At 64.1% G+C, this 9,065-nt stretch overlaps 1 protein-coding gene across 1 annotated transcript; it reads left to right on the forward strand.

The window, feature by feature from the left end:
- Positions 1 to 771: 771 nt before the first annotated feature.
- On the forward strand, positions 772 to 7,349 carry PFKL (phosphofructokinase, liver type; the record flags this gene model as incomplete). Its single annotated transcript, XM_082486867.1, has 22 exons — positions 772 to 862; positions 1,387 to 1,460; positions 1,561 to 1,638; positions 1,744 to 1,933; positions 2,148 to 2,313; positions 2,396 to 2,440; positions 2,538 to 2,646; positions 2,986 to 3,081; positions 3,157 to 3,249; positions 3,531 to 3,656; positions 3,775 to 3,839; positions 3,987 to 4,050; positions 4,138 to 4,284; positions 4,399 to 4,469; positions 4,584 to 4,671; positions 4,809 to 4,961; positions 5,114 to 5,278; positions 5,463 to 5,524; positions 5,895 to 6,006; positions 6,087 to 6,186; positions 6,300 to 6,405; positions 6,494 to 7,349. 22 exons carry the CDS (start codon positions 772 to 774, stop codon positions 6,639 to 6,641), a joined length of 2,349 nt encoding a protein of 782 aa, XP_082342993.1. The 3' UTR covers positions 6,642 to 7,349.
- Between the last annotated feature and the right edge of the window lie 1,716 nt (positions 7,350 to 9,065).

Below are 9,065 nucleotides of genomic sequence, written 5' to 3' on the forward strand. Positions count from 1 at the left end.
CGCACCCCTTCCCTGCCGGACACGCCGGCCTTGCAGGACCCATGGATTGGTGATGTGGGATGAGGCCACCAGCTCACCCCCAGGGCCTGCGGGATGCTACGGCACCACTCCAGCTGGCGGGGGAGAGAGCAGCCAGCGCCTGCCTCAGTTTCCCCATCCCATGGCTGGGCAGGGACCCCATCCCCACTCCCCTCCCGGTGATGCGGGAGGCCAGAGGGGGACACAGCAGTGGGGCACCGCTCCGGGAGGAGAAGGGAGAGATGGCGGGGAGCAGCCTGGCAGCACTGCGCTGCACCCGTGGGCATCCAGCGCCGGTGGTCCCGGCAAGCGCCGCAGCCACGGGACCCCCCATCCCCGGAGGGGTGCGACCCTCGGGGTGCAGGATGGCGGGTGGGAGGGGAGGGAGAAACCCCAGGCTGGGCTGGCTCCGTGTGTTTTGTATTTTAATTATACTTAAAATAAATAAGAGATTAATTAATTAAAAAAAAATTATAAAATTTATATTAAAATCCGCAGCCCGTCCCGCTGGCACAGCGCGGCGCGGCACGTACCGGCCCCGCACCGCCGGCCACGGGGCGGTACGGCGCGGCACTGTCGCGATATGGCGCGCCGCGGGTTGCGGCGAGGGGCGTGGCCTCCCCGCCGGGGACAGTGAGGGGGCGTGGCCTCGGCGCCAGGGGAAGGGAGGGGGCGTGGCCTCGGGCGACGAGGGGCGTGACCTGGAGGTGGCGGGGGGCGTGGCCGGCGGGCGCCGGTGCCGGGAGCGCAGCGATGGCGGCGGCGGCGGCGGAGCTGGAGCGGCTGCGGATGGCGGGGGCCGGGATGGCCATCGCCGTCCTCACCAGCGGCGGGGACGCGCAAGGTGGGACCGGGGGGAGGAGGAGGAGCAGGATGAGGGGACGGACACACACACACACAGCTCGTCCCCGGTCCCGCCCCGTGGGGGCTCCGTGGCCGCCCGGCCCCGCGGGTGCGGCGGGGCCAGAGTCCGCGGGGCCTCGGGGGAGGCGGCCCACGCTGCTGCCGGGGCGGCGGAGAGGGGACGGAGCGGGGGACACACATCCCCACACCCCCACATCTCCCGTGTTTCCCTCCCTCCAAGCGGGGAAGGGTCGGTGCGTCCCACCCCATCCCCACGGAGAGCCCACGGGGGAACCCCCCCCGGTGGGCTCCCCCCGCCTCCCCCCTCGGGGGATAAGCAGCTATTTCTAATAAGTCTCGCACTCGGGTGGTTGCTCATCCGCAGCTCCCACCCGTGCACTGAGTTTCCCCGGTCTCTGCCTGCGTGGCTCCCAGCCCCCCACCCCCACTCGAGGGGACACTTCGAGGTCACCCATAGGATCCGGTCCCCGCGGGGCTGCCCCGACTCACGTCTTGCCTTTCCAGGGATGAACGCCGCCGTCCGCGCTGTCACCCGCATGGGGATATATGTGGGAGCCAAGGTCTTCCTCATCTACGAGGTTGGGGTTCCCCCACTGCTCCCCGACATGGGTAGGGGGGGGAACCACCCCCCTCCCCGTGCTGGAGCACCCCTCATCTCCACCCCCTGTTTCTCCGCAGGGCTACGAGGGGCTGGTGGAGGGGGGAGACAACATCAAGCAAGCCAACTGGCTCAGCGTCTCCAACATCATCCAGCTGGTGAGGGTCACCGGTGGGGCCATGGGGACCCTCCCAGCTGTATCCCACCTCCCTGTATCCGTGCCACAAGCTGTGTCCCCCCCACACACACTTTTCTCTCCCCAGGGCGGGACGGTGATCGGCAGCGCCCGCTGCAAAGCCTTCACCACCCGAGCGGGCCGGCTGCGGGCTGCCCGTAACCTGGTGGAACATGGCATCACCAACCTCTGTGTCATCGGCGGGGATGGCAGCCTGACCGGTGCCGACATCTTCCGCTCCGAGTGGGGTGGGCTGCTGGAGGAGCTGGTCCGTGATGGTGGGTGAACCCCCCCCCCCCCCGCCTCCCAAAACCCTTGGGTGGGTAGAGCAAAAGTGTTCAAGAGATGTTGAGGTCCACCCTATCGCTGTGACCCCCAAGGAGGGCTGGGCTCCTCTGCTGCACTGCAGGACCTGGCTTGATGCCGAGGGGCTGGACAGGAGAACCCCAAAATAACTGGTGGCGCTGCCATCCTTCCCCCCTGCACCTGCAGGTCAGATCAGCGAGGAGGTGGCCCGGGAGAACTGTCGCCTGAACATCGTGGGGCTGGTGGGCTCCATCGACAATGACTTCTGCGGCACCGACATGACCATCGGTACTGACTCGGCACTGCACCGCATCATGGAGGTGATCGATGCCATCACCACCACAGCACAGAGGTGAGCGGGCTGGGGGCTGGGTGCTGGACCACCCCTGGGCATGGCACCCACCCTCCTTCTCTTCCCACTCATGTCCTTGCAGCCACCAGCGGACGTTCGTGCTGGAAGTGATGGGCCGCCACTGCGGGTAAGCCCCTGTGGGTGGGGAAGCCCATCAGTGGGACGGGATGCCACATTTTGGGGCTGGTTCTGGGGCCAGTACTGCCACCGCCATGTCCCCCCAGGTACCTGGCGCTGGTGTCCGGCTTGGCCTCGGGCGCCGACTGGCTCTTCATCCCCGAATCCCCTCCAGAGGATGGCTGGGAGGACCTCATGTGCGAGAGGCTCGGGGAGGTGAGGGGGGGGGGGGGTGTCCTACAGTCCCGTCCCCTTTTTGTCCCCAGCAAGTCCCCTCAGGGACGTGGGCTGAGCCCCGTGGCCAGCGCCCGGCCCCTGCGAAGCTTCGGGAGTTTCTGCCATTGTCCGTGTGAAACGGGGCACTCAGCCGAGAGCAAATCCAGCCCTCATGTGCCAGGGGCAGCGCTGGCTCGGGGGCTCGGCCACCCAGGACCTGAGCCACCAACCCCCACACCGCCCCCAGGGTAATGGCCAGTGGGGGCAAAGGATGCTCAGGCTCAGCCGCCGGTGAGTTTCGGCTAAGCCGCGGCGGCTGTTTTCCTCCTCCCGTGCCAGACGCGCAGCAGAGGGTCACGGCTCAACATCATCATCATCGCCGAGGGCGCCATCGACCGCAACGGCAAACCCATCTCCTCCAACTACGTGAAGGACGTAAGCGCCCGCTCCTCGCTCTGCCGCCCCTGGTGACCGGTGGGTCCCCAGCGTGACGTCCTCTCTTCTCTACAGCTGGTGGTGCAACGCTTGGGCTTCGACACACGGGTCACCGTCCTCGGCCACGTGCAGCGCGGAGGGACCCCCTCAGCCTTTGACCGCGTGCTGGTAGGTCTGGGGTGGGTGAGGGGGACAGGAGACACAGGGGTGTCACCCTGCAGAAGGGAGCTGGGGAACCTGCCTTCCCTCTGCCCGTTGCAAAGGACTTCCCAGTGGGGATGAAACGCAGACGGTGCCCCCGTTTCCCTTCATTTGCTGCAAATTTTGCGGGTTTTTAAATAAAACCAGTGGCGCTCTGGCCATAAATCAGGTGTGGAAGCAGCTGCGTGGTTCCCAAGCCGGTGGGAGCATCCCACCCGGTAGCGGCGGGTGTCCCTTTCCCTTCGCAGAGCAGCAAGATGGGGATGGAGGCGGTGATGGCGCTGCTGGAGGCCACGCCGGACACCCCTGCCTGCGTGGTGAGCCTCTCGGGGAACCAGTCGGTGCGGCTGCCGCTCATGGAGTGCGTCCAGGTGGTGAGTACCAGGGAAAAGGGGGGGGGGGGGGAGATATCGGGCACACCAGCCCGCTGGGTGGGCGTCCCCACTCCCCTCCCCGCAAGCATGGGTGTCACGGTGCTGCGTCTCCCCCAAGACGAAGGACGTGCAGAAGGCCATGGATGAGAAGAGGTTTGAGGAGGCCATCCAGCTCCGTGGGAGGTGAGGAGCGGGGATGGGTATACGGGGAGATGTCCCTATGGGGTGGCCATGCTGGGGTGGGGGCTTCTCCCCCAGGAGGAACCAGCGGCTCCTGCAGCCGGGGAGGGTCCCCCACTGCCTCGGGGCCACGCCACCTTCTCCTTGCAGGAGCTTTGAGAACAACTGGAACATCTACAAGCTGTTGGCGCACCAGAAACCGGCGCAGGAGAAGGTGAGGAGGGACGGGGAGCAGCAGGACATCCTGTCCCTGCCTTGGGGTCAAGGGACTGACGTGCCACCCCTGTCCCCGTCCCCGCAGAGCCCCTTCAGCATGGCCATCCTGAACGTGGGTGCTCCCGCCGCCGGCATGAACGCCGCCGTCAGGTCGGCCGTGCGGATCGGCATCTGCCAGGGACACACGGTCTACGTGGTGAGCGACGGCTTCGAGGGCTTGTCCAAGGGGCAGGTAAGGGGACCGGCGAGGTTGGGTGCCGGCAGGTTTCCCAGGGGGAGGGGTTTGGGTTTGGCGGGGGGTGCTGGGGTGCTCCCCCACCCCGAAACTAACCGCCGCTGCTTGCAGATCCGCGAGGTGGGCTGGCACGACGTGGCGGGCTGGCTGGGACGCGGCGGGTCCATGCTGGGTACCAAGCGGTAAGCGCAGCCCCCGGGGTGGGGGGCGTAGGGGAGGGGACACAGCTGTCCCCAGGGATTGCGGGGGACCCCCTGTCCTCACCCCACGGTCTCTCCTCCCCTTCCCCACTGCAGGACGCTGCCCAAGACCTGCATGGAAAAGATCGTGGAGAACGTGCGGAAATTCAACATCCAGGGGCTGCTGGTCATCGGGGGGTTCGAGGTACAGGGGGAACCTTTGGCCCTGGTTCGGTGGGGGCCGGGGTGGGCTGTCGGCATCCCAGGCACCCCGGGCCATCCCTTTTGGGATGTGGATCTGGCCCCGGGACTGGCATCTCCTCAGCCTTTGGCTGCCTGCAGGCGTACGAGGGGGTGCTGCAGCTGGTGGAGGCCCGTGGGCAGTACGAGGAGCTCTGCATCATCATGTGTGTCATCCCCGCCACCATCAGCAACAACGTGCCAGGGACCGACTTCAGCCTGGGCTCAGACACGGCCGTCAACGCGGCCATGGAGGTGAGGGACGGGGCAGGGGGCAGCTCACGGGGCTGCCCTGCTCCGCCAGGTCCCACCGTGTTTTGGGATGACATGCGGGAATGAACCGGGATCCCATCCCGGGGAGCAAAGATGGATTTTCCTGGTGTGACACCCATCTTCTCCCGACACAGAGCTGTGACCGCATCAAGCAGTCGGCCTCAGGCACCAAGCGCCGCGTCTTCATTGTGGAGACGATGGGGGGCTACTGTGGGTACCTGTCGACCGTCACTGGCATCGCAGTGGGCGCCGATGCTGCCTACGTCTACGAAGATCCCTTCACCATCCATGACTTGAAGGTGAGTGGGGCAAGGGGCTGCCTTCTGGCAGCATCGTTTGGGTAAAATAAGATGGAAAACCAGGAAAGAGAGGGCTCCGTGAAGCCGCCGGGTGACGTTAGTGGCTCTTGAGTCCAAATGAGAGGACCTGGGATGGCTGCAGAGGACACGGGACACCACTGGCATCCTGGTAATCATCTTGCAGGCCAACGTGGAGCACTTGACCGACAAAATGAAGACGGATATCCAGAGAGGTCTGGTGCTGCGGTGAGTTGGGGACGCCTGGGGACGCTCGCTGGAAAACACAGCCCCGTGACATGGAGTGAGGCTGGAGCTGAGCCCTTCCTGTGGCCGGAGAGGGTCCCTTGGGCGCAGTGAGGCTCGGCACGATGGGTGCATGGCATCCTGCCCGAGGATGCCACGCTCGGCCAGGAAGACAGCCCTGTGCTGGATGCCTCCGCTGCTGTCCCCATCCTGGCCCCAGGGTCCTGCTGGGGAGATGGGTTGGGGCTCTGGGCCTCAGGGAGAACGAAACAGTAAAAAAAAACCAAACAGGTGTTTAGGGGAGCAGGGAGGGACCCCCTGGAGATGCCAGATTATGGGGTAGCCCCCCAACCCCTTCCCTCTGCTCCTCCAGCAATGAGAAGTGCCACGAACACTACACCACTGAGTTCCTCTACAACCTCTACTCCTCCGAGGGCAAAGGCATCTTCGACTGCAGGATTAACGTCCTGGGCCACCTCCAGCAGGTACGGGGGACAGCACAACACAGGCCACCACTGTCCCCAAGAGCCGGGTGGGCTTGACATCACCATTTCTTTGTCCCCAGGGGGGAGCCCCGACCCCCTTTGACCGCAACTACGGGACCAAGCTGGGAGTGAAGGCGGTGCTGTGGATGTCGGAGAAGCTGCAGGAGGTCTACCGCAAGGGTGAGCTGAGAGGGCTGAGGGTCCTGTGGGGGTAAGCTGGTGGCACTGGGCAGCCCTTGCTGCTCCACTTGGCCCCCGCGAGGTGGCCATGGTCAGCTGTGTCCCCCTCCCAGGGCGCGTGTTTGCCAACTCGGGTGACTCTGCCTGCGTGATCGGGCTCAGGAAGAAGGTGGTGGCCTTCAGCCCCGTGACGGAGCTCAAGAAAGTCACTGATTTCGAGTAAGTCCTTGTCCCCATGCCCCAGTGGTTCACCAGGTCCCTGGGTCATCCCCAGGGTCACCTGAGAGCCGTCCCCTGCCCTGCGCAGGCACAGGCTGCCCCAGGAGCAGTGGTGGCTGAACCTGCGGCTGATGCTGAAGATGCTGGCCAACTACCAGATCAGCCTGACCGAGTACATCTCGGGGAAGATGGAGCACGTCACCCGCCGCACGCTCAGCATCGAGAAGGGCTTCTAGTCCCACCAGCCTGAGCCGTAGCCCCCCCCACCCCGTGTCCTCTCCATCCCCACGTGCTGCTCGGGGACCACTAGGTCACCCCCTGTTCTCAGTAGCCCTGTAGCTTTGCCACCAATCCCTTAAAGCAGGCAGAGCCTGGTCCCGGCTCCCAAAACAGCACAGTCCTGCCCCAAATCGCTGGTCCAGCAGTCTGGTCCCCGTGCAGATGCAGAAAGGAGGTGTTGCTAGAGCCCAGCTGCACAGCCCAGACGCTTCATCTTCCCTTAATGGTTTATTCCTATTATTTAATGATGGGGTATCCCGATTCCTTATTTAGCGGCTTGACCGCCTGAGCCAACTGCTGCTTTTAGTCGCCTGCCCTGCGTGCGGGAGGGGAGCCGAGGAGGATGCGGTGCAGTCCCGGAGCAGGTAGGGGCTGGTCCTGGGGGCTTTTGGCTGCTCCGGGAGCCCCAGTAAAGCTCCATCCTCCCGTGGCATTTGCCCAGTGGGGTGTTTGGAGGGCTCAGCACAGAGCACGGGTCCCGGCAAGCCCCTCTTCCCCGGCCACCTTGCATGACGCTTGGCTGTGACCGTCACCATAACCATGCGGCCCCGGGTGCCGCCGACGGGGCCGTGCCCGTCATCTCACCACTGCTCTGTGACACCCCCCCCCCTATATCTTGTACCGTTCGCGGTGCTGCTCTCCTCCTCTAGAGATAAAACCTGCTGGAGTCAAACCTGCCTCGCCGGAGAGTGGTCATTGCGCGCCGAGTCCCCGTGGGGAGGAATGCAGGGGCAGACCCAGGGTTAGGATGGGGATGGGCAAAGCTGGAGCCAGATTAACACCAGGGCAGGATGTTTCCCTGCTTCGTACGTCCTCAAAGCCTGGGAGAGTGGGACCGCGGGCCTGGCTGGGCCGCGGCGGGTGCAAGGTCAGCATCCCTCTGCGGGCAGACTTCGCAATCCCGGAGAAACATTGCTTCTCCCTTGTTTTGGTTCCCACCTTCAAGGCAAGTGCAGAAGTGATTTATCAAGGCGATGAGTGTGTGTGTTAAGGCAGTTTCTCAGGGCGGCTGCCAAGCCTGCCGGCTCCCACGTGCAGCACTCGGGCTTGGCTGAGCTCCGCCGCGCTCGGCCGATGCCAGAGGGCCGCGCGTAGCCCCTTTCCCAGGCCGCATTCCTCCTGGGGCTTTCAGCTGCTGGGACATGGCCAGGACGCATCACGGTCTTTTGGGTCCAACAGGCGGTTTTTTTTTCCTCCCCATGGAGTTGTCCCCAAGTGCTTTTCCCCTAGCTGGCTGCATTACTGGAAGACAATAATTATTGTATCTTCCCTGCTGGAGCTAAACATGCAGAGAAATTGCAGACCTGGCTGATGGAGGCATCATCGCTGCTCTTCCCGAGCGAGTATCTGCTCTTGGGGACCCCAGGCAGAGATCTGGCTGCCCATCCCAATGCTGGGAAGGTGGTGGGTGGGAAATGGGCTCTTCCACTGTCCCGTGTGTCGCTTTCAAGGATCCCCAACCAGCTCCCAAGCTGGAACCCCTTATCAGCCACGGAGCCCGGTGCCACCGTGCTTCTACCCCCCTGCCTTACCATCAGCCTCTAAGAGTCCCCAAGGATGCTTTGAATGAGAGTTGCGCTGGATCCGCGCCCATGGGCAGACTGCCGCTGGCATTTTCCGTGACCGGGAAACATCTGTCCTCGCCTCTCGGTATCCCCCGCTGAGGCAGGTCAGGGCAAAAGTGGGTAATGCGGAAAAGCTCCGCAGTTGTACCGTAGCCCAGGTGGAGCCTCATGCCTGGGCGCAGCTGGCAGACCCCGGGCGTTCGGCTCCTCTCCAGCACGTGTTTTCTCCAGCCTGGTGCTCTCAGCAGCAGGCAGGGCACCGGGGGGGCTGGCAGGGCACCAGAGGGACTGGCATGGCACCACAGTGCTCCGGCAGCCAGGTTTAGGGTGTGAATGGGGAAGGGGTGTCATAGAATCGCTATGGTTGGAAGAGACCTTTAAGATCATCAAGTCCAGCCATTAACCCAGCACTGCCAAGTTACCGCAAAACCGTGTCCCTCAGCACCACCTCTACACATCTTTTAAATACCTCCAGGGATGGCGACTCCACCACTTCCCTGGGCAGAAGTGTCCTCCTACTCACATCAGCTGCACATTCGGAGGCGCTTGGGGCCAGGGGTCACTGCGGCCCTAACACCTCGTTTCCAGCCCCCAAAAAAAAAGCTTGGAGTGCCAAATTCCTGCAGGGGACGCAGACAGACACAGCCACCACCAGGGGCAACAGCCCCGTGCCCTGCCAGGACAAGCAGGAGGGGAAGTGGTGACTGTGCATATCCAGCCCAGTCCCCCTTGCGTCCTCGAAGAGAGGGCAGAGCACAAAACCATGAGCATCTTGCAGCGAAAGGCAGGCTGTCCAGGTCCCCGGCGGCATGAAGA

This window comes from Vanellus vanellus (genome assembly GCF_965231255.1).
Source record: "Vanellus vanellus genome assembly, chromosome: 8".
Taxonomy (NCBI): Eukaryota; Metazoa; Chordata; class Aves; order Charadriiformes; family Charadriidae; genus Vanellus; species Vanellus vanellus.